Raw genomic sequence first — 25,253 nt, 5'->3', positions numbered from 1 at the left:
GTTTTTGTTTTGCTTTGTTTTTTTCTGCTTTCGAATCGAAAAACGAATAAACGAAACGTACCGTACACTGGTGCCCTGAAATAGTGAACGGGAGGGAACCACTGCCTCCTTAAATGGAGCATGACATCAGGTCTAAAAGGTGCAGCATGGTACACGTCTATTATTTCATTCAGAAATGGGCAATAAAATTGCCCAAAAGATTGAAGATCAATATGCAGAAAAAAATGAGTAAATGTTTTAGGATGCTGTTGCACTTGGGCAAAGAGAAACAATTTCACCCAATTCGAGGTGAGTATCGCCAGTGCGCTTCCTACCAAAATATACGTTGCTTATTATATCGTGAGAATTTTTGCGAGTTGCTTCTCCTTCCGTACGCGCTGCATTGGAGGCAATGAATTCATTGTAATCCAGTATTTTAGCCACATTTAATTCACTCTAATCTAGCAGGCTACCATTTCGTATAAAGACACGTCTTACATTGCAAGGAACTGTTTTTAATTCATAAAAAAAATAATCTCACTGAAAAACTAGACACAAAATGATTGTCTTTTTTCGTTTTCATATATTAAACGAGAAACGATCCGTTTCACTTTTTTTCGTTTCAATGGAGAAAAGAGAGAAACGTCTCGTTTCTCGATTTTTCGTTTTCTTTTTCACATTGAAAAAAAAGACTTTCTATCAATTTGTGTTTTTCGTTTTCAAATCACAAAACGAAACGTACACGGACCATTCGAGTCCTGAAATCGGAAGCTTAACTGGTAATTTTGTTGATGGTATTTTAATTATGTGGTTCAAAACCTCACCAGAGTGAGATCTAGTTGTTCTTGTCGCCAGTGATAAGAGCTGTTGACTTCGAAACAGAGGTCTAGGGTTCGATTCTGCCTCACAGTCTTGTGGTATCTAAGATCTAGTTCCTTTTTTACATATGAAATTTTGTGACGGTTTATTGATTTGTTTTGCATGGAATTTGTCCCGTGTTCGCCGCCGTGATGCGCAACCGATGTGGATCTATCTCGCCGGCAAGCCCTTATATTCTTGTCACATAAGTGCGAAGATACTGTGCAGGAATGTGTACTCCGTAAATATTAATAACATAACATAACCTTGTGGGTTCAAAAGAATTTTTTAAATAGTTATTAGCGCACATAGTACCGGCTGATACCCCCCGCATAATTAGATATTGTGTGCTCTTGAAAAACAGTCGAAAATGAACTTCCAGGGCCCGGGGGAGGTCAGACCTCGGTTGTCACTGCGGACAGGTGGACACATGGGTAAAGCACAAAATAAGAGCCCTTTACAGGATGCCATATTTTATTATTACTATTAGTGTCATTTATTACTATTTTTGTGTCCTTCCTGGATCCGCGGCTGAAAGTGCATTATTTGAAATTTATTTGATATTTTTAGAAATTTTGGCAAAATTTATAACCATATTGTATTTTTTAATGTCGCTTGAGGGCGCGTTTTAAGCAGATTGTCAAATCGCGGTTTCGGATCGTATGCGCGTTGATATCGTGAGACAGATTCGAGTACTCGTCGTAAAACAAACTAGCAGTGAATGCAACATCTTTGCGATTAAAGATTTGCGCTGAACAGGTGTGTCATTAACTTAGACTGTGGGTAGTCCCGACTTCTAATATTTGGACACCCAACCAACTTCTAACAAGGTGCGTATCAGCCCGAAATTACCTTTGCACTTAGCCCTGGTGGACTCCCTGACCGTCTGACCGTAGGCCTAATACGTTACGGAGGGAATGAAATGAAGACATCGTCCAACTCCTTCCTCCATGTCCATGGTCCTACCTTGGAGGAAGGACACAGAAGGAGTTACAACTCTGGCACATCAAAGTGCTCGATGATCATCGCCGCCCAGTCAAACGAACAATAGTAAACATTCCAAAAATGCCTCATTACTGCGTTCAGCTTAGCCGGACAAGTGGGGCCAGTAATATAATATTGTAACAATATTTGTAAATTGTGGTGTTTTCTTTGGAATTAACTACAACCTATCGCAGTGACCAGGAAACAGACAGAAAAATAGGGGCCTATCTAACATTAGATTTACTTTTTTCGTTTTGGATAATTTTTTTAAGGATTTTGATGCCCTTTTCCAATATCCATGCATATGTTTGTTATTTTATTTTGTCACTCCAAAACATCAGTTTTTAAAGTTTTTGTACAAGTTTGGCAAAGACTGGCCAACAACATGTTGAACATCACAGGACAGTTAAGTTAACGAAAAACAAAATGCGCTGTTTCATCACAGGGAGTGATCATGAGATCTCATAAAATACTTTTTTGTGTAAATTCCGTAATAATAATGATTCAAATAAAACTCAAAGCTTACAAACAGCTTGGCTATTTATTCCCAAAAGAAGTCCAGAAGAAAGCATTCGATAAGGGCAACAACTGCACATGAACACTTCGGGTACACAGCCTAATAAAAGCAACTGCGCAAGCACTAAATTTGATGTTGTTGTCAGATCATACCGAGCACCAACGACGGCATGAATATTCAATTTCCTATACTGCAGTACACAATGTTTTAGGAGGCAGATTACCAGCGAAAAATTGCGATGAGGATCATGGGGTATAAAAGGGGGCTTACGGTTGTGAGACAGGTGGTGTGTTGTGAGCATTTGCTGCACTCTGGCTATGGACATACCGGGCATGCCAGAAAGCAGTAATTGGCAAGATGTTATAACCAGGGCAGTTCAAACTCCTGTGTCCTTCCTCCATGGTCTAGTCTGGGCTACCTTTGCACCCTAGTCAGATAGTGCTTGCCAATTAACACAGCTAAGGTCAATCACGGCAATTTAGCCAGGCTTAGAAAGATGTTGCTAGGCCTGCCCCCCAAAAAAAGTGGAAAATGTGAAATCTGAACCTGTGCAAATGTCTTATCACTGACCACCTTTGGTAGTTGAAGACATAGGGGGCCCACTCAGATACAGGGTCAAAGTGAAGCATTCTATAATTTAAGATCAGAACTTGAACAATATTGCGCAACATATTTGCTGTAACAGACTATAATAAAATTTAATTAATAAATTAGCGTGCGTTCAAATGTCATTTTCCATCCACCCCCACAATCAACAATATTGAACATTTTTTCAATATCAACTCAAAATAAACTAGATTTTATGAGATTGAATACCTACAATCAATATTTTCATATCAAAAACAGGGTAACGATTGGTGAAAAATTGCAAATATGTTATGTACAATCACAATACAGGTTGCCATCTTGATTTTGGCATGTTACAACAGGGTCGAAAAAATGCACTTTTCTTTGGGATCCCCTCAACACCTCATTATCTCGCACGCACGTACACTGGCAGATTTGACCACTGCTGACCTTGGGCTTTTGCAGCATCACTAATACATGTACATGTATCCTCGGAAGTTGCAGCTTGTAAAACTCTTGCATGTGTCGCTGGCGCAGAGTCATGAGAGAGTGCAATGAAACCCCATAGTCCTGATCGTGCTGATAGTTTCAAGAGTGTTGAACTTGAAGACACATAGGCCTGCCTGTATTTGTCACCCCTAGAATTCTGGGGTTCGTCGTCTGCCGCACATCCAAGGGGAACGCAGTGGACAACAAATCTCACACATTGCCAGAGTTCTATGAGTACGAGTACATAGGCCCTACGTGTGATGAAGTGGTGCTAGCACTGACTAGTCTGAGTAACTACATGTAGGAGTCTAGGACCCTGCTTCCGGAACTGTAAGGTTTTTACAAACCTTGCAGATAGTCATGTACAGTGAACCAGCTCAGTATTTCAAAAACCAAGGTCTTTCGGGAGCAAAGTGCCCGCGTGAGTCAGCGTATGGCTGTGTTGATATGACAGACTAACGCACACACAGGTAGCTGTTTCCCAAATAGGCCGAGCCTCTTTCTGGGCATGTCCTGTTGGAATACCGAACTGGCTCATTCACAAATTTTATATTTTGGCTGTTTTCAAAATTTACTCAGCCATCACAAATACTTGTGCAACCAAATTTTCTGCATCGCTTCTTGGTGAGCTTAGATGTCTGCCAGGGAGGTTTATTCCCTTGTATCTCATTAAAATGTTGAAATTGACGAGTATTTTGCCCATCCGTGCCACAAAAAAATTGTTAGCACGTACCCTATCAGTCGTTGTCAGCAGCATTAAAGCTTGACCAATCACAACACGGTTTCTATCTTTTCTGTGTTGTTTTCCTGTTAACCACAAATGAAAGCTGCGCTAAGATTGGTCATTGGCAAAGATGAAATTGGGCCAATCTAGGAATGTGTACATTTACCATTTCATCAGTTTTTTTTTGTTGGCCCATTGACGAGCAGTTCCACCCTTGAGCAATGAGTCGACGTGACAGTGGGGCCTCCTCCATCGCCAGCAGGCGGAGTAGGAGGTCCAACACAGGGGGAGGAGAGGGGGACAGCCAGCGGAGCAAGGAGGCCAAGTTCTTTGAGGAATGCCGGGTGGCCTACCTAGCGGTGCTAGATGACACACATCAAGATATCACATCCAGAAAACAGCTTGCATTAGGTGTGTGCTCTTCTGTACATGTAGAAAGGGGTTCATTTCCATGAAACAGTGGTTGAGAAACTAATTTCAAATAGGATCTAACGTCACTGGTGTCAAATTTCACTATTGTGGGCGAAATGTGTCGGAGTTGTGAGTTTCTCTGAGTATCCCAGGAATTTTTGCACTAAATTCATTAAATCTTCAGCATCATTGAGGCAATTCAAGGGTATTGGTGAATGATGTGGTGTCAAGGTAGGGCCTACTGTTTTTCTGCTATAATCAACTTTCAATTTGTTGTGTGTTCTTAATAGTGTTCCTTGACCTTAGTGCATGCAGCTCGTGTTCTTGCTGGGAGTGAATGATAGTTACTTCAAACACTTCAAATGCTCTTCAAGCCTCACTTGCTAATTTTGCATTGCGTACTTAGTGATCTTTCTTTTCTATTTAATAGTTCTTCAGCAGTCAGGTAGAAATCCTTCCCAAAAGACACTGGATAAATATTGGACTACAAAAACAAGTAAGTAGTTTCAGATAACGACCTGATGTAAATTGTGTTCATCATCATGTAATATCATGCAGCTCGGCATTTTGGACTGGATTTCTAACACCATTCCAAAACAGATTCTTTTCAGAATTGTATTTCTTAAGTTGGGCAAAATCTCAGCATAATTATGCCATCTGCATCACTTGCTGAAAATGCGCTGTCCACAAAGCAGGGGGAAAAGTGAACAAATAACATGGATTCATTCAGTCTACAGCAGATTTGGGGTGCGTTGTGATGTCATGTTTGCGTATAAATGGCTTTTTACTCGATAACCTTTGGAGTCTGGACCTATATTCTCATGGCATGATCACGTTTATGGCTGTGGCACTTTCCCCACTCGAACCTTTGTCACCTTTGCACTTCCACTTGATCCGTATCCATCCGTCTGCAAGAGATTTGTATCCTACTTGAAACACGGATCAACAATGACCCTGATCTCCCTCTCTAGGGTTGGTAACATTCTCTCTGCCACCCGTGATCCAGCAAATTGACTCAGGTAGAGGGACAGACACCTCCCAAATCCCTTTGGCTGACGCATAAATTTGCTCTGAATTACAGAGAAGCTGACGTACAATGAGATCTGCGACATTATGCGGAAGGAGAAGCCCACCACCACCAGTGACCTCCTCAATGCCTTCAAGAAGTTTGACATCAACGGTGACGGATTCATCACTCACGATGAGCTATCACGGGTACTCACCAAGGTAAAAATGGATACCCGAGCTAGCCTTAACTCATGCCACCCTTGACTCAAGTGTAGTGAAATGATCAGCGCTTTGTGAAACTTAGAATTGAGCCTGGAATTCAAGTCGGTGTGGTCTTAGTAAGCAGGCGTTTACTTGATGGTCAGGAATCTGAATATTTGGGACTCAGTAAAGCATAGGCTGAAGATTTGTGAAAAAAGATTGGGAATGGATACTGAGGACTCGCGAGAAAGGTTTAAACTCGGGACATAATTCGTATTGAAATGGCCATCTTAATTCAATGGCGGATGGTTAATAACTGTGTTTGGAAGTGACTTAGGTCGCGCTTTGTGTTTGATTCAAGCGAGGGGAGAAGATGACGTCGAAGGAGGTTGAGGCCATGATAGCGGAGGCCGACGATGACGGAGACCGGAAACTCAACTATAATGAGGTAACAACAAGGGGATGTCAACATGTCAGTACTTCCTACTGTGTAGTAACCTACTTGCTCCAAGGACCAGGCCCATAATTTTGTCAATCCGCATCAAGTTGATCCCAATTTTCTAATTTTGCTTGTTTGTTTCACACGGATCCAAATCTTGAATGATATCTGTTGCTGGTTCACTGACACCATGAACCGGCTGATGGATGGAGCGCACCAACGTTGGGACAACTGATTTAGAACCAGATCCGAAACAAAAAGGCGTGGTGTGAGCTGTACTGTGCAAAGAGGCGATACAATAGATTTGTCACTAGAATATATTGTGTGAAAAATTCGTTTCCTCCAATCAGTATAAATAAAATAACACTGTCCGCTTATAAAGCACTAAACTTATCCACCATGAGGGTGCTTAAGGCGCTGTTATTATATTGTCCCTGCACGTTGGTCTCAAAACATCTGAACATTCCTGAAACCATCTCAGCTCCCTGAGGAGCATACTAGCTGATGCTGCCATATATCAGGTGCACACGGCTAACATAACCATGTCTGCCCTCACAGGTACCCATTTACTCCTGGGTGGAGAGAGGCAAGGGGTAAAGTGACTTGCCCAAGATCACAACATGCTGCCACCAGCTGGATTTGAATCCATGACCCTATGATGAGAAGCTACAAAACCTAACCACCAGGCCACATGCCCCCATATTGAAACAGCAGGACAATTTTTTACTTTTCCGTTTCAATTTTTTTAAAAATTGTTTGTTCCTAGTGCTATTTTCTGACTGCTGAGTGTGATCTCACTAAAGCATGTCACCTTTGGGTCATTCAACAAAATGACACACTCAAAATTTGCAGGTCAGAGTAGTCAATGTCAAACTCCTTTTGTAACATTCCGATCATCCACAGTTCTGCAAGATGCTGATGTCAACAACCAGCAAGTGTCGGCAGCTGTCCAAGGAGAAGGTGGACAAGAAGGTGACCAACGAGAGGAAGTCCAAGGAGAAGGAACAGCCTGCTGCCAGAAAAGGTGAAGGGGTTTGCGTTGTTAAAGCCTAGCACTCCCGAGATCTCTTCAAATCCATTTTTTTATACAACCCAGGATCAAGAAAATAGACGCAGTGGGTGTCATTTGAATATGCAAGGAGTGCAGAGGATTGGGGGGGGGGATTCAGGCCATTTTTGGGTATAATACCCAGTGAGTTCTATTGCTAGTGGGGATGGACGGTTTGGATAGCCGTGACTTCCAGAAGTGGGTATTTTGGGTAGCCATGACTTCTAAGAGTTGGCAATGTGTGGGTATTTTATAACGGGTTTTGCCCTTACCCAATATATGTATTTATAAACACTGTATTCTCAGTGCTTGTCCGAGAGCTTGCGAAAAAAAGGACTGAGAATACAGTGTTTATTAATACATACCTCGGGTAAGGGCAAAACCCGTTATAAATTAACATCTCCCCAATGCGAAATACATCTTGAAATGTTTGGGTAGCCATGACTTCAGGCGTGGACAGTTTTGGGAAGCCATGACTTCTAAGAGTGGGCGATGTTTGGGTAGCCATGACTTTCAGGCATGGAAGTTTTGGGTAGCCATGATTTCCAGGCATGGACAGTTTTGGGTAGCCATGACTTCCAGGCATGGACAGGTTTGGGTAGTCATGACTTCCAGGAATGGGCAATTTTGGGTAGTCATTGAAAACTTTTGGGTCATGGTGACTTAAGAGTGTCAAAGTTTGTTCAAGAAACCATACAGCATGTATTGTGTGTTACTGCTTATCAAGGGGGTCTGTATATATCTCTATAAACACATCATGGTGCGAGCTGATTGGCTATAGCACAGCATACATTTTGCCCGTCAGTAGAATTCGTAACTTCAGCCAATCAGATAACAGGAACTGCAAAACCAGCCAAGCCATCGCCATTAATCTGATTTGTGTTCCCATTTATCTTCCACCTGTCTAGAAACAAGCCCTGCCCCCCATCCACGGAAGCGAGCCTCCATTAACAAGACTCTCCCTCCAGTCACCAAGGTAGCGCCCAAGGCCACGGAGCCACGGAACCTCAAGACGTGGCACCAAGCTCGACGGAAGGGCTGTTGCTTGTTTGAGGAGCATGGCAAGATCGTCGCGCACCAGTACGTCCTGGAGGTGTCCACGTCTACAGCCCTCTGGCTGACCGTGAAGCCCATGAACCTACACCCGGAAACAGGCGAGTCAGAGTCTGCTTTGACATGGGCAGTGTGTGCCAAAGAGCAAGGGTATTTTTGTTCAATTGAGCAACTAGACTGACAGTCTAGCTCATTCATCACTGGTCATAGAGCACACAGATGTAATTTTGCAAGTATTTTCGTGAGTGCGAGACATACAGTACAACTTAAGGTCAATTTACAAATCCTAGACTTGCTGTTTGTCATGGGGGGGGGACTTATGTACACAGCAGATGGGTCCGGGCCCAATTTACATATTTGCTGGGTATTTTGTTTTGTGTGAGTGTCTCTTTTTTCTTCGGTTCTAAACGTGACCTTTTTGACCTCGTGTTTCCAGCATCTGACGGACCTCTTCCAGACATCCGCATTTACCTTGTGCGACAACGAGACGACGGAACTTTAGGAGACCTATTGGCCTTCACAAACATGAAAAACCAACAGGTTTGTGACTGGACAAATTAAATAATAGAATCATGTCTAATGTTGTGGCAGCGTTAATTTTCTTTTGCCTTGAATGTCTGTGAAAAAAATTAAATTGTTTGTGGTAACTGGTTGACCAAGTACATGTACATCTGAGGTTGAATTCTTGACTGATTCGGGTGCTATGTCAGTTTTATTATTAGGAAAATTAAAGACCTCAGCACTGTTGTGCCAGACCGTCGCAATTTCTAGACGGTGGCCACGGTTATAAGAGTAGGACCTTCCCACACTTGCATTGAGGACGTTACGCTTGCTGTTAGCATCCAAGCAAGTCGCCATGCTGGTATTTCTTGTGCCAGATTAGTTGTCATTGGATACAGTTATTATCTTCTTTTTTTTCTCTCTTGCTTTTGATCAGAAATACTGTCTCCACGAAGAGCTGAAGGCGGGTTCCTACCGGCTGTTGCCCATGACAACGGGCTGTCGCTTCAAGCCGAGAGAGAGGCATCCCAAGAGCAAAGCGGAACTCACCAGGAAGGAGGGAGATGAGTACGTCATGCTGAAGCCATTCAGGTAAAAAGCTGCATATTACAGTTTACGTTGATTTTCCACCTTGTATTTCTAAATCGGGTGAGGATGCTGTCATGGTCAGAGGTGACTTCACACCTCTTTGATGTATTTCAGTTGAGTGGTTGTGCTGTGATGCTTTTAGGGGATTCCCACATCCTGCGGCTTGTCTTTGGTCGTCCCTTATGAATGTAAGGTCCAAAGCACTATTGAGACTCAGTTCTGTCCTTGGGCCCATTAGAACTAAATCTCCAAGCTTACCGGGTGGGACTTGAACCCGAGACCTGCTGCTTGCTGGTCCAGATGTCCTACCTCTTGGCCACTGAGCTTGGAGAGGTCATACTGGGCCAGATCGAATGTTGCTGAGGAAAGCTTAGAAAGTGGAATAGATTATGATGGAATTTGGACCATATTTCAGAATGTTCATGTGGGTCATAGAATAGCCTCCAATTTGTGTCCTTTGATGCTCTGCTGATAGATAATGGTTCAAAACATGTCAGCCAAGTTTCAAAGTATGTTATCAGAAAGTCTTGAGTGAGTACACTAAAACTTGGAAAAAGGCCAGAAATGAGTTGGAAATTTGTGAGGCACTTTCAAAGGCAATTGAGAAATATAACAGGTTGGTCCATGGTTGAATTCAAAAGCTGATATAAAATACGGGCGATTCACAATGCAGTGCACCTAGACGTCGTCATGGAGAGGCCTTTCACATTGCACTATGGGAAAGATGTAGACAACGCCTCATTTGCCTGCACAGTGCACTTGATTTTTTCCAAATGTTTGTTTATCTTGATTGAAAATTTGAAACTGCTCATTGCGAATGGGTGTTGAGTAGTCAAAATGACGGTTTTGTGTGGTGGAGGAAGTGCCTTGATTAATCAATTATCTCCAAATTACATACAAAGTGCGCTTAATCGCAGCAGCATGTCAACCATAGACTGTAAGAGTGGCCCGTCTGTGGCAAAATATGGATGGCACGCTGCATTGCGGATATGAGTGTATTACATGTGTATAACCAGAATCTGTATGACTTGGCCCATTTGGCAAAGGAACAAGGTTCCTTGGTCGCCTACTGCAGTCAGCTGCTTTGTCAGAGACAGTGCCAGTATTTTTACTCCATCACTTTTTTTCCTCCTTGGTTCCATCTCCATTGCCAGGAATGCCCTGGCGGACATTTTTGAGTTGGTGGATCTGGATGGCAACGGCACCTTGAGTAGGGAGGAGTTCAACGTCTTCCAGCTGAGGACCAGCGGGGAACAAGTTGACGACGATGCTTGGGAAGTTGTGGAAGGTTAGGGGACGTCGCAAACAAGGTTGGAGCATTCCTGTTCCCACTGTAATGCTCCTTTACAGAAATCTATTCCTGGTGGGAATTCACTTTGTTCCTTGTGGGAATTCACTTTGTTCCTGGTGGGAATTCACTTTGCTCCTGGTGGGAATATACTTTGTTCCAGGTGGGAATTCACTTTGTTCCTGGTGGGAATTCACTGCGTTCCCGGTGGGAATTCAATGCATTTTCAGTGGGAATTCACAGCATTCCTAGTTGGAATTCACCATGTTCCCGATGGGAATTCCAGGCATTCCCGGTAGGAATTCAATGCATTCCTGGTGGGAAGAATACCAGTTGTGTAGTCGAGACCACGACAAACCAGCCTCAAGACCAGTCATAAGTAGCAGAAGGAACAATGACAAATGAATGCTCTATATTTTCTGACTGGAGTTTACACTGGAGGTGTTGTGTTGGCTTTGTAGGGTCTTATAATAGTCTTAAGAAGTCTCCACTACAATACTGCGAAATATGTTGTGGATCCCTGTTGATTTGATTTGTAGAATTTGTTTTTTTACTCTTAAACCTAAGCTTGAGAGTGGCTAAGGCGACCTGCCGACGTCAGACCTATTTCTTCAGGTTGGGCCTTATTTCTTCTTTCCCTGGTCTACCCCCCCCAAAAAAATCCAGAAAACTTTGAGTTGAAGAAGGGCGAGCTGACAAGGAAAGGTTTCATGGACCTGAATCAGATGGAAGCCAACGACCTACAGGGGGACACCGATGACCTCTGGGTCACCCTACACTCCATGGGATTTGCAGATGACCTGAAGCTGGACGAGGTATGGATTACACGCCAGTGGAGAATGATCCAATTATCAGCGACTTGCAAGTCATGTTTTGGTTAAATTGAGGAAAATTAGAATGCTTCCACTTTCAGCTCCCTAATATGAGTGTAAGCCCAATCTTTTTTCTCTCTTTTTGTTATTTTGCAAGTTGGAATAAGTTTGTTGGTTCTATTTCCAACCCCCCCCCCTTACTGTCCTCTGTCCGAGTGTGTGTTTGTTGCCTGTGAGATTTGAAGCTTTTCGTGGTGGAGATAGCAAGTAAACTAGATAGGTTTGCAGTAGCACCGTGATCCATGGCAATATAACCATGCCAGCACCCTCCACATTGATTGCAGAGAGTAATAGATGATAGCTGGGGCAAAGCATTTGCTCATCAAAAGATTACCGTTTATTATCCTGGCATTCCACAGGGTTTATGGCAGCTTGTCCAGGGCCCTAGTTCAAGGAGCTTCTTAACAATTAGTAAAACAGTTGCGCTAACTTTGGCAGAAAAATTTGCTAACCGTAAGCACTATTTCATGGCAGTGTTTGGCCTGGTTGTGCTAGCAGCTGCACGCACATTGAGATTTTTCTTGTTACGCCGCTAAGTTTAAATAATCTTTTCTTTGAGGTTAGCATGCCTTAGGCTGTGCTAGCTACCTACAGTCTCCCTGAAATGCATTGAGCCTCTTTAAGCATGAGATCATGTGTTAAGCAGCACCGTGAAATTGGCCCAGTTAGCAGGTACATGCAGTGGCATGCAAGGTCTGACCTTGACCTTGATATTCCCTCTGATTTTTACAGGCCCTCCCCTTCGTCCTGGACGCCTACACAGACAAGTGCAAGAGCCACATCAAGGCCCTCCCACTGCAGAGCGGTGGCTCCGCCCTGGAGAGGGCTGTGTGCGACTCTGTCATGAGTATCGGCAAGGACAGAGTCACGATAAAAGAGGCAGACAATGCGGTGATGCACTGCCTGGCGGGTGATGCCATTTTCTCTGTCGTGGCGGAAAACAAGGTATGATTCTCAACGTATTCTGTGTTTTGTACTTACTTTTTAGAAATAGCGGCGTGGTGAAAATTTGGACAGTTTCACCACAGGAAGCCATTTCTGGGAATCAACTACCCTGAAAGGGAATCCGCCTGGGTAGTACTAATTGTGAATGGATACCAATAGTGGTTGGTTGTTAATTTATCATTTCTGTTTGTACGGGTTTTGCTGGCTGCACTGATTAAAAAAAAATTACTGACTTAAAAAAAAATATAATAATTCCCTGCCTGCCACCGGTGCAGCTTTGACGACCTAGTAAAATTACTTCTGCGTAACTCTGGTTCTCATGCTGCTGGTGCCTCAAGCATAGGCAGTCCTGTGCCTGATGCATCTGCACCAATGTCAGTGAGGTGATACCAGGAGAGAAAGCCTTTCATTCTCCTGTTCCTCCTCTTGGCTGCAGTCCTCCAGCAAGTTCTCACTGAGGATGGACTGCGGGAAGAGCAGCAATTGTGAGAGCAGCCGGCCGGACCTGGATCACACCCTAGTCGTCCCTCCAAGAGCAGCCGTGGTGAGTCTCAAAATGAATTGGGTTTCCGGTTGAAATTGAGGGGAGTTGTCAGTGTTTATTGGTTGCCTTTGTCCAGTGTCAGAGACCATGGTAGGATTTTTTTTACCATAGCCTTCTAAATATGGAGGCGAAGCAGATTGAACTGGACTGGAATGTTATTGGTTTCTGCTTCACTTGATGGTATGATTAGCCCTAGGCCACTTGCATTGGACAGAAATGGATACCCCCCAAAAAAATACTTGAGGTTTTAATACAGAAGTGTATTGGATTTTGTCACTTTCGTGAGGCATAGAACAGGCAGTTTACTTCTTTGTGTTGAAGTCTTTGGCATAAATGTCTTCACTGCCTTCTCAAAGAGAATGCAGGGTTACTACATACGAATTTCAACCGGTTGTGAAAACTCTAAAAGGGTTTAGACATGTCTTTGTGAGAGGGATCCCAAAACTGCAGATATCCTGACAGAGGATTGTGTTACGTCTTGCATCAACTGAAGCCCATCAACTGCCCCTGGGGACAAGATGACGTATTCATTTACAAGCAGCTGTTGAGGTGGTCATAGCGTCTAGTCCCCCCGTTGTTGAATTTGATTGAGTCCATACACCCCTTTACCACTCTTCCCGTCACAGGTCGGTCATCATTTGATGCCAGTGAAGGAATCGGAAGAATGGACCGTCAGGTGTACAGAGACGGTCATCACGTGATTGCACCTCTTCATATCCCAAGGCAATGATACCTACCTTCTGCAAGTCAAAGATCAAAAAAATTACTGAAAACCAAAACTTAGTGCTTTTTTATGATGGTTTGCATGTCTTCAGTATCTCTAGATAGAATTATCAATCAAACACTTTGGATCTTTTACTTCGCTGTTTGGTCATTTTACCTGGGCGATTGATGGCCATGTCGCATCTCAGTTGATTCTCTGAGTTTAGCTCGCGATGAATACAATACCAAGCTGGACAAAAACATTTTGTGTCGAGTGTTGTGTGGTATTGCAATTGCCATTTTTGAAGTGCTGTTGTATATTTCTAGCATTTATAGTAGTCACCTGAGCCAAACTGCATGTGTAAACTCTCTGTTGACATGTAAGTGTGTACAAAGTCACGAATTTCCACAAAAACCTTGTGAGATCCTCTTGCTGGGCCTGGTCGTGTCACTTGGAGTTCCTGTTTTGCTCCAGTCTTGTAAACACCTGAGCATTTTTCCCTTGTTTTGCTGCTATTGAAATAAGCACCTGACCTTAAATATCACCCTCATCTGTAAGAGCATTGATACAGAGCACATCAACATCTAGGTGTTTGTCAGGCTGTCTCCTCATCTCCAGTTTAAAGCCTTCTATACCCCTCAGGGAGCTGAGATGGTCTCAGTTAGCAAGGATAATAATATAGTGGCATCTTGGAATAAGAAACTGTTCAGACACTGTGGTAAGTGCTTTGATGTTATCATTTAAGCCTGTTCTTTTTCCTAAAAAGTTTTAATCCCAAAGACAATGCCAAGGATTTACAGTGAGCATGTTGCCTAGTGGCTAGGGCTTGTAACTCTTTTGGGGGTTCACACCCAGCAGCTGATCCCAGGTTGGCCCAGGGTAAGTCACTTTGGTCCCAATTGCGTCTCTCCACTCATAAGAATAAATGGGTACCTCTGAGGTGGTGAACCCTACTTCAAAGACATGCATATAGGCTCCCATACTTACGTTAAATACCCCCTACAGACATTCCTTTGTTTTCGTGCTGTTAAAAAAATTAGTGAAAATACTCAGTTTTCTTGAACTGGGAACACAATTTTCAGCTGGATTTTTGTAAAATGTTTCTTTGACTGTTCCTCTGTCTTTTATGACAGATGACCCTCGACCCCAAATGCCTCTGACCTTTTTCATGGGCAAGTCCACAGAAGGTCTTCCCTTCCTGCATTGTGTGGATATCTTTTGTTCACACTAGGTATGTCAGGTTAGCGCACATTTCATTTGTCAAACCACTAAAGTGATTCACCCTTGACTATGTAGACCATGGACACTTTCTTCAAGAATTTGAGATGTCATAGATGGTGAGGAGACTGCCTGCTGGGCATCCTGTGAAGGGGTCATTGCGTCCATTGTGGTCTTGTCCCCAGAGGACAAGATGTTGTCACAACATTGACAGCTGAAATAGATATCACTGTCACCAGCGTTCTGGTGTGTTCATTCAGCAAGGATAGATTATGTAAACTTGTTGCGCTATTGGCTCCTGAAGTGGTATATTTGTGAAATCCGAATCCTCTTTAAAAGTTATTTATTAGAGTACCTGTTGTATTCACGAGTGCTGCGTGTCCGTCCACAGAGTTCTGTAAATCTCAGTAATTTGTAGCTCCAGCTCCACGGCATGTGTGTAGCAAATTAGGCCAAGTATTCATGGTGCAATCACACCCGTCAGGTTGTTTTTAGAGAAATTTTAGTCTTTATGTCTGGCTAGACTAATGATAACTTAGGCTCAAGAAGAGGTAATGTTATGCAAGCTTTGTTTACTCTTTCTTCTCGCAAATGAATAAAAGCAAACATTTCTTCAGAAAAATAGTTTGCTTTGGCTCTCTAAGCAATCTTTCAGTGGATTGAAAACCATTAATTTAATCAAAATCAGTTGAGCGTATTCCATCACTATCATCAAGCCAACTTTGTATGATTTCAGACCAATCATATTGTGTGTGTATACTTATATTTATTTTACGGTAAATAAAAGTAGAATGATTGAATAAACACTTGTCCTTCACTGCAGTAATTTAGGCTCTGTTACCCATAAAAATCATCAGTTTTTCCACAAAGTTGTAGGAACAAGAATCGACTCCTTCACATCTTAGGCGTGCAAAGACAGGATTTTTAAGCTGCCCTTGATTTTCAATATGCTTTGCATGTTTGCTAAGTTAGAGATAAAATGGTTCAAGTATTGCAGTCTACCAGGTAAAAGCAAAGTTATTGAAGCATATCAATCAATAAAATCATTAGCAGGAATTGTTTTCAAAAGCTGCTAATCTTTACTCGGCGACTGAAATATCAGCTACAATGGTAAAAAAAAGGACAAACTTTCCTGGCTCTTTGAGGATTAAGCTGCTCAAACGAAAAATTAAACGTAGGCTGGCATACCGTGAATAATTTCTAAATCTCATGGTGTGTTTTAACAATAAATCGGTATTAAAAAGAAGAAGAAGTCAATAGCGAGCTCATTGAACTACAACCGGGATTAGGCAACGATCTCGTGAATTCGAGATGGTGGCGGCGGAACTTCGTTGGGTCCAATCGTCAGCGCAGACTGCAGCCGTATCACCTGATCCTCTGAGAGGGCGGAGTTGTGATAAACGCAAATCCAGCTTTCGTCTGATTGGACACAGAGAAATAAACTTGATTATGGTATGAAATCGTTAATTTATTCTCTTCTTGTGCCTTATTTTCCCACTGCTACTGCATTTGTTCCGTTTTTTTTGTCCATATTCATTTGGGGGGAGGGTTATGAAAAGGGTTAGGAAAAATGTATGGGTGATTGATAGTTCGACCGTTGGTACTCAGCACGACGAGTGGAGGCGCACTTTACGCAGCGAAGTACTCCCAGCGATATTCGTCAAAATTGAAATGAGAGTGACCATTACAATTCTGCAGCGCGAATTATACTTGCGGCGATGTCCTAAATTTGCGCCCTCGGTAGCTTACGTACCAAAAAGTAATAAGAACAGACCTTTTTATATTCAATTCACGTTGTCGTCCAAATGTTCGTTTCACTCATTTATTTTTTCAGGCACAGTTTGTAATTAAGTTTAAGATTCGTTTTATTCTGAACGGTCGTAAGCAAAGCCAGTTCCAACTTGACGCAAGTCACAGTCGTTGCGACCAAATACGAACGCACTCAACTTTCTGTGAATTCGCCCACCGCAAAACCGTTCTTTTTCTCTCGTGCATATGTACTTTGTACAGTATAGTCGTTTGGTCTATAGGAGTTTACATTTCATCAACATGTAATGGACCTTGTAAACATTACTTTCAACTTGATATTTGTTCGTTTTCGTCCACATTGTGTATAAGAGAATTTCCGGTAACGACAACCTACCCTTTTGGATTTTGGAGCCGACTTGCACCAAGAGCCTGAGGCCGACGGCGTGGTCGATGTCAGCCCCTGCCACGATCCGTCCTGCTCCCATCTGCAGCGTTACCATGCCCAGCTTCATAGCATCTAGATCCTCCACATAACCTGCTCACAAACATGAAAGCTAAATTGGTTTACATTTTGAACAAGAAATGATAAAATAATATTGAAATATTTATTTGTTATTTTTTTAATCGTAACTTTATGGAGCAGGATCAATGCTTGTAAGTTGACTGATTTGAGTTTATAGCTGTAGGTTTAGTTGATTTCTATCTGGAATCTGTAATTCTTCAGGTCCCGTGCATTATTTCCACAGTAAAATTTTTTCAGCTTTTTTAACGAAGGAATCGATGCAGTAGGAAAATCATTGCACACTAGCGCTGCTTCTTGGTACTGGAATTTTTTACCACTTTTCCATTAAAACTTTACCGTAAGCGATCTTCTTTTAATCGTCAGTAGCCCCATATAAAGACAGATTTTACTATTTTCTAATGCAATTTTCGGAGAGTGGTACACTTGACTAAGTTACAATATCCGTCGATACGGCCGTTTCACAATAGGGCGCCTCCAAGAGTTTGCAACGCGTTGGCCAATTACAACGCTTGAAATCTGTCGACCCTTTCCAAACGCGCTTGGGGTCGACAACTTTCGCGCATTGTGATTGGCCAACGCGTTGCAAACTCTTGGTGGCGCACTATTGTGAAACGGCCGTATTCAAGGCAGAAACCTTAAACAATTTTATCAAAAGGCCACGTGGTGAACACTACACGCAGTGTATGATGCATGGTGCTGAACTACTAGTGGCAAACTGCGCACCATTGATCACATCCGACGTATACTGCGTTGCTCTTAGCATAGGAAATGTTCCAGAACTCTACGTACCGCTACGTCTGGCTTTTAACTCCGTGGTGTACGTCGATCGTTTTAAGACCTTCCACGCATCATCCACAGAGTCCATGCGGTTTGTGCAAAGTCTCTCGGCGACCTCACTGCTCACTCCCTGGGACACTAACATGGCCTGAAATTTACGACAGGCTGAGCCATTTTGTAGGCTGTCGTTGATGGCACTATTGCCTTCGTCAGGGGTGCTGACTTTCCCACTGCTATACAGCAGTTGTCCCCCTATAATAAACGGCGTTATCAGAACTTGAAAGTGTGGAAAAACGTGACCGCCACTGTACATCGTGTGCGTGTATGCCAAATGGGGTTTTCGATAAGGTTTATTTCTACACCGTTTCATTGTACATATTCATATAATCTTAAAACGTTTTTAGTGGAAAAGTTATTCGTGTATCTAGACGTTAATAAAATTTCACATTTATTCTCTTTTGTCAATTTTGTTTTTGGTTTACTGTATTGTCTTGTGTACAATAGTATTTTTTTTCCAAAACGACTGATTTTCCCCCTAAACGGCAGGGAATTTTTCCCCGACCCTTCAAAACCTGAGTAAAACACGCACGCCAAAAGTTTCAAAGTGATAAGTCGTGGAGTAACTGATATCTTGTAGGCAGATGCAGCTAGCTGTGAGAAGATTTGGGGAAATAAACGGCCTTTTGTGGCAAAGTATCATGCCAAATTTCTGTGAAACCGATATCTGGCCTAGAGTTCAACGAGGTTTGGAAAAGCGTCTCATAGGCGTCACTCACCTAGTTTGCATACGAGTTCCTTCAAGTCGTCGGGGCCGCCGCCCTGCAAACACTGTAAGGCCTCAGCGACTTCGAGTGCATTGCCTATGGCATTCCCGATTGGCGTGCTCATAGCAGTCAAAAAAGCCGTAGCCTTAACACCAAGATGATTGCTTGCAAAGACCTAATGGTAATAAGCATAGCCGTCATGATAAAATCCTTCGCCTTAACACCAAGATAGCTGCTGGCCAACGCCCAGTCTTGATGACTGTCAAACTGAAAGTCCACTGGTATTTTTACTTTACTGTTGGAAAGAGAAATCACGTAAATTAATCGAAGGTGAGAATTTCAAACTAGTAATACAATCTAACGACTTAAAATTTCAGGCCGTTAGCACAGCGTAAGAGACTACAAAAGGCATTTGCTCGGTGGTAACAAGGACAAGATCAAACCGACTTTACCAAACACATTTCCAACATGATGCGACCAGGCTATTTACAGTTGGCCAAAAATGGGAAGGCAGGAACTTTTTTCGTTTACCCCGACTGTGCTAAAATACCGACACCTTCCCCAGAAACCTGCACATTACGGCGTATACCATGGATTCGGCCAGTTCTCGGCCCTCCTCAATCGTCCGCATGTGCGCAGCTCGGCCAACTTTGACATCAAGGACCAGAGAGTTGACCTTCTCGGCCGCCTTCTTGGAGACGATCGACGCTGTTGGTAAGAAAGCTTTCATCATTTACACACGTTGGCACGCTCGGTGTGCATCAGAAGATTATTCATAATATCGATTAATTATTCGCCATTTTACAAGCAGCCATTCTGGTATATGGCTAATGGTTCATTAAAATTAAGTTTGTGAAAACGTCTGCAATTCAGTCCAATTCAGTTCAAATGCATGTACATGTATAATAGTCGCTAACATTTCAATTTTTCTCTATAATGTGGGCATTATGAAAAAGAGAAAAATCGTTGACTGCATTGATTTACTCTCTAACCATACCAAAAGTTACACCTTTTTGCATTTACCAGTGGTGTATTTTACTTAAACCGATAAAAAGCAAAATGCACGCCATACCTGTTATGAGTGGCAGACTGCCCACTGTAGCAGTCACATCTCTCGTAGCGTATAGCTTCTTATCGGCGGGAACGAGGTTGCTCGTCTGCCCCACAATACAACAGCCAACCTCTTCCAAGATGGTTGTCATCCTTTCCTTGGAAGCCATTACGTTGTAGCCAGGGATCGATTCCAGTTTGTCCAGTGTTCCACCTGTGTGTCCGAGCCCTCTGCCAGATATCATTGGTACCTTTCAGAACAATTATAGAGTTATTATTAGTTATTTCTATATGAGGAAGTGAGTATTTTTGTAAATGATTATGCAATATAGTACGGTTACAGGCTACCATCAGAATACGACCCACGCCACAGTTGTGTCTTAAACTGGCGATCAATCAACATTAGCTATGTGCATCATAGTTATGAACGGGGATATAGTTTGCATTAACACGGGCGATTCACAATAGTGAGCCTCCAAGGGCGTATTCGAAACCCCGTTCTCGTGTTAGGCGAACACAAGAACGAGGTTTCGAACTGGGAGAATCAACACGCGAACATTGTTCGCAAACGAGATTCACAATCCCCACTTTCTGGGGAGTGGATGGAGAACATTCAGAACAAAGATGGCGGATGTAGGCAGATACCGTAACTTAATGTTGGTTTTGTTACATTAAGTAGAAAACACAATAAGGAAAATAAAACCAGGAGAAATACTCATGGCTATTGGAGAGAATTTACCCTGATCATTTACATGTAATATGGACATTTGGGGATTTTATTTAACGTTAGACGGTAAATGTAATGTCATCTTTTCATTTGGTGTCAAAATGGCGACTGCTCTCTTGACCTTCAGCGCAGCTGCAGTGTGCAGCTGCACTCCTTTTGCACTTCGGCGTTCGTAATCAACGACCCAAGAACACTGTTCGTGGGTTCCACGAGAATGGTGCTCAAGGGTGCGTTCAAGTGAGCCACTCGCGTTAACACGAGTACTCCCCCGAAGCGCACGAACTGCAGGAGTACGCTGCGCGGATCAGCGAGAGTATCTGGTGTGACGTCACTTCAGTTTAAACCACGCCCACTGCACACGTGCACTGCACATAGGGTTACATGCATTGATTGCCATTTACGTGGAACCATGAAACCGGAAGTTCAACTTCAGCAACTTCAGCGATCGTCCAATGGGACCATGCAAATCGTGGCGAGTCGATCCGCCTTTGTGGCGGGATCATTGGGTGCGTTCAATTAGCTTACACGTGTAAGTCATACTTACACGAGAGCGTTCGTTTAGCCATCACGTGATCCTCGTGCCTGACCTGGTGTCAGCCACTACTACCCCGGCTGGCGAGCGGGTCTCTGGTTCCATCACGTACGTCCACGCTCGAACAGTCCATCCGTGACGTCATTACACTCGGGCTGCCTCCAGAGTCCCGCTCGCCACCTGGGGTAGTGATGGCTGACACGAGGGCAGGCACGAACATCACGTGATGGCTAAACGAACGCTCTCGTGTAAGTTTGACTTACACGTGTAAGCTAATCCAACGCACCCATAGAGTACTGAAGTGGATACGTCACGCGCACAATTAGTGTGTAAAAGGCATAAGCGCGAGAACCAGCGCGTGAACCAACACGCGAGCGTATTCCAGTCGTTTGCACTGCACTTTCCGGTTCACAGTGATGTCACACTTCGGTACTCAATAGAGATCAGTGGATACTCCTGACCCGAGAGTAACGCGCTCGCATCCTCACTTGTGTTGAAGATAGCAACCGCGCGAATGCACCCCAAGAGTTTGCAACGCGTTGGCCAATCACAGTGCGCAAAATCTGTCGACACAATCCGCATTTGAAAAGGGTCGACAGATTTCACGCGTTGTGACTGGCCAACGCACTGCAAATTCTTGGGGGCGCACTACTGTGAATCGCCCGTATTATAGTATGTTTCCGCTCATTCTATTATGTTATTGCACCCTGCTTCCCTAAAGCACTTTTTTGACGTATTTCAGTACCAAAAGGTCTTACTTTTGCAAGGTTGGAATGACATTTACCCTGTGTTGGCCCACGTTATGTCTGCACGGTAATTTGAATGATAAACACACCGAGAGCCTTAAGAATTTTTCATTATTATATGAAGAAGAAACCATTATGAAGTAGGGCCAATGATCATTTTTATGCAAGAACATTGAGCATGTATTTCTCACAGCCCCTCTAACGCATTCCCGCGACATTGTACGTCCGAGAACATGCCAACACATGAGCATTAGCCAAAGTTGGTTGAACACTGAGGCATAGCGTCACAGGGTGTTTTGTGAGTTTCATTTATGGTAACTTAGATTAACGTATTTCAACCCAACCTTCATGCCACAGGCAGCGAGTGCCGGGGCCAGCGGCAGGCTGACCTTATCCCCTATTCCGCCTGTCGAGTGTTTGTCCACCAAGCTCTCTTGCCACTCGGTTGGCCAGTCCAACACCTCGCCGCTATCTCTCATGGTCTCGGTGAGGGCCAGCGTCTCGGACTTTGAGAGCCCCTTCAGATAAATGGCCATCAGCAACGCGCCTGAATAGAATCAGAGTTCGTGTTGAACTTTACAATATTGTTGTCAACTTTGGAGCCAAACACGAATTAATAGACGTTCTTCAGTCTAGTTACACCTCCCCCCCCCCAAAAAAATGCAAGGACTTTCTCTTTAGGTAAAGCATGCCTGCCAACGGTAGCCTTTGGGTTGTATTTAATCTGTTTTGCTCTTAGCCCCCGGCCCTTTCGTACTCTAACTACATGCAGTTCATTAGACGGCCTCGCTCTCAAGTCATCAATTCACTTTACCTCTTCCAACCTTCACCAGCTGACGTGCATCACAAAGGACTCTGACAGTTCAGAACTTGGTGACCCATTTTCAGACCCACTCGAACTGAATTTACCACACCAGGGCCTTTTGCGACCAGACCGAGGGTATTATTTTTGTCACTTTTCCAGCTTCGCACATGAATTTGTAATCGTTTAGTCCTCTGTATTTTTCCCATTAACATTTCCGTGGGACGGTCCACGGCCGTTGTAGGCACGTGCCATGCTACGGGGATCGGGACAGATCCAGGATTTTTTGCTATGGGGTTTACGAGGGAGGGGGCTTACTGTATTTTTGAACATTGTGAAAGCCATTAATCCATTTGTTTTGACCTTAACTGAGGAAGCGAATAAGACCCCTAAGGGGTTTATGCTTCTTAGGGGGCTTGCAACCTTTACACGAGGGCCGCTAGTAAAAAAAAGCAATGCGGGGGCGGGGAGGGTCGACCCGTAACAATTCGAAATCCCCCCCCCAAAAAAAAAGACTTGGTATTTTCTACATTTCGTAATTCTGGGCCATTGTGTTCTGTAATGCCTTTACAGGTGTCAGCACAAAAGACCAATGACTCTTGAATGCCAAGATTCGGTTTCGATTTTGTCCTCGTAGCTACTAGGACAAACTGCGTGCAGCAAAGCATGCAGTCGTGCAAAGAAAAATCTGGATTGCCCGCACTGCATGAAACGCCATTTTGAATTCATGCTTTCAAATCATCGTGTCAAGTGAAGGAACGACATTCTTTGAGGAAAACGTTGTTTTGTTTATAACGGAAGATAGTAAACACACCTACAGCCCAGGTCTATAGTTTTAACAGATAAAAGTGTTATGACAATTGAGCAACGTCAGTGCATGACGACTCATGCAGAGATCTACTTCACCGCTATAAAGAAACTGCACTAACCCTGTTGTGCGGGTATACACATGGAGGAAGGAACAGTCAACCACAGTGTACCGTCTTGGAAATGGCAAGGTTTTGATGTTTCACTCTCTGGGAGCGGAAGTGTTACCATCACCACTTCCCACCCTTTGCATTAAAAGCACAATTGCCGTCCCTTTTTTTTCCATCATCGTCCCGTTTTTTTTTCTGGCTGAACGACCCACCCTAGCGTATTTTAGAATCGGTGCCTCACCTCCACGTACTGCTTTAAGTCTTTCAATAGTGACTGAAAACACGTGCAAAGTACATTAGATAACATTCAAGCTGATCAGAATTAATTTCTGGTGTACCATCACTGAAAATCAAATTTTCCGGCGGGGTGAGCCATTGATAAGGATATTTACACTCGTATGCTACGAGCGCTAGAGGTTTGCAGAACTCAGTTCGGGCTATGACACGACAGCATTCGCATCATGTAGCACATAATGTACTGTATACCACATTAATGGCAAGCGCACGACCGTATGTGAAGTAGCGCAAGGTTACTGCGGTCGCAGAAAGACGTTGCGGGCCGTAGTCGTCTGCCATTAAAGGTGGAAAGTATTGGAATTTTTGAAAAATAAAAAAATATCAAATACCAAAATAAATTCATAAATAAAAAATCAGGGCGGGAGGGAGAATCGAGGGCTGGGTGAAAATAAGCAATTAATTCGATCAGCCTAATCATTGTTATCACGTTCAAGAGTCTATGCTGTATCCATGAAAAAGCCAGCTGCTTAACTGTTGACTATGATGCAGTTTTGGACCTGTTTTTCCCACTGGATCACTCCATTATCGAATTACTCCATATCGAATGTATCCCGATGATCCTGGAAAACAGGCTTTGTTCTTATTCCTCCATGGTCATAGTATCGGATAGACTCAGGTAAGCCTTTTGCGCATTAAATATCCAAGAACAGCCTCCAAGGTAAACAAGAATCCATGAGAGCGTTCTACTGTGACGATTGAAAGAAAAACGATCCACAAACATGACTTAGAATTAGCGTATAAGTTATTTCACAACTCTGAATTTGTGAGCGACTATTGTATTTTTTAAAAGTTATAAACAGTTCGTTTTATGTAACTTAAAAAATATAAGTTGACGTTTCGTAAACTTATTTACCGAACTTGGTTCAGCCAATAAGAGCTCAGTGTTGATGGCACCACCCCCGACTCTCCATCCCCGGCCCCTTGACTAGAACTAAGTTAGTTTTCAACGACAGGCCTACAGGTAATTAAAATAACTCTCCCGTCCCTGGTCTACCTATTTGGCTGTCGTCCACGTCACTGCCATGTAGCATGTTGGCTGTAAACCACTTGATCTGCGCCGGGGATAGTTCACCACCATCCCGTTTCTGGGCTATGATGTCCGGCATACGATGAGTGCATTCCTCCGCCATTGTGTTCCTCTCAGCGCTCAACAGCAACAAGTGTGTATAGCTACGTCGGCGCGATATGCACGGCCGTATTACAACAAAGCATGCAAAGGCACGCCCCCACTGGCGGTCAAGTTGTAGGATGTCTGTGTGAATTGCTAGTGTTGACGGTGTAATGATCGTCCTGCAATGCGTGACCCTCCGCAGCCGTCTCCTTGAAACTTGCAAAACAGGTGTACGACGCGTGCATGTACATGTATGTTTGACACGCCACAGTACAGGATGGAACAGTTATCGATCTGAATATGCAATCACGCAATTTACGA

General features: G+C 43.4%; 2 protein-coding genes across 2 annotated transcripts; one reads left to right on the top strand and one right to left on the bottom strand.

Moving 5' to 3' along the window:
• Positions 1-1,479: 1,479 nt before the first annotated feature.
• Positions 1,480-16,404, top strand: efcab7 (EF-hand calcium binding domain 7). The gene is made up of 14 exons (XM_022251984.2): positions 1,480-1,667; positions 4,325-4,529; positions 4,960-5,025; positions 5,611-5,756; positions 6,100-6,186; positions 7,081-7,201; positions 8,134-8,379; positions 8,715-8,818; positions 9,216-9,370; positions 10,522-10,655; positions 11,322-11,470; positions 12,260-12,472; positions 12,909-13,016; positions 13,643-16,404. Exons 2-14 carry the CDS (start codon positions 4,340-4,342, stop codon positions 13,715-13,717), a joined length of 1,794 nt encoding a protein of 597 aa, XP_022107676.2. The 5' UTR covers positions 1,480-1,667; positions 4,325-4,339; the 3' UTR covers positions 13,718-16,404.
• tymp (thymidine phosphorylase) lies at positions 15,490-25,172 on the bottom strand. The gene is made up of 8 exons (XM_022251990.2): positions 24,816-25,172; positions 22,150-22,352; positions 19,823-20,051; positions 19,340-19,458; positions 18,763-18,925; positions 17,999-18,238; positions 17,081-17,221; positions 15,490-16,356 (listed from the first exon to the last, which is right to left on the bottom strand). The coding sequence occupies exons 1-8, from the start codon at positions 24,949-24,951 to the stop codon at positions 16,223-16,225; spliced, it is 1,365 nt and encodes a 454-aa protein (XP_022107682.2). The 5' UTR covers positions 24,952-25,172; the 3' UTR covers positions 15,490-16,222.
• Positions 25,173-25,253: the final 81 nt, after the last annotated feature.

The sequence above is a fragment of the Acanthaster planci genome, linkage group LG12 (genome assembly GCF_054643075.1).
Source record: "Acanthaster planci isolate LZ-2023a linkage group LG12, COTS_SCS, whole genome shotgun sequence".
NCBI classification, from domain to species: Eukaryota; Metazoa; Echinodermata; class Asteroidea; order Valvatida; family Acanthasteridae; genus Acanthaster; species Acanthaster planci.
Note: the sequence above shows the minus strand (reverse complement) of the source record. Positions and strands in the feature narration are given on the sequence as shown.

What these genes read in the sequence shown, in the direction of transcription:
- efcab7 (XM_022251984.2), top strand. Translation starts at nt 4,340, where the DNA reads ATGAGTCGACGTGACAGTGGGGCCTCCTCCATCGCCAGCAGGCGGAGT. An exon ending in TATCACGGGTACTCACCAAG is followed by an intron (nt 5,757 to 6,099) that starts GTAAAAATGGAT and finishes GTTTGATTCAAG; the next exon opens with CGAGGGGAGAAGATGACGTC. An exon ending in CAAACATGAAAAACCAACAG is followed by an intron (nt 8,819 to 9,215) that starts GTTTGTGACTGG and finishes GCTTTTGATCAG; the next exon opens with AAATACTGTCTCCACGAAGA.
- tymp (XM_022251990.2), bottom strand. Translation starts at nt 24,951, where the DNA reads ATGGCGGAGGAATGCACTCATCGTATGCCGGACATCATAGCCCAGAAA. An exon ending in GGAACTCGTATGCAAACTAG is followed by an intron (nt 18,239 to 18,762) that starts GTGAGTGACGCC and finishes CGTTTATTATAG; the next exon opens with GGGGACAACTGCTGTATAGC. An exon ending in CGGCTCCAAAATCCAAAAGG is followed by an intron (nt 16,357 to 17,080) that starts GTAGGTTGTCGT and finishes GTGTCCAATCAG; the next exon opens with ACGAAAGCTGGATTTGCGTT.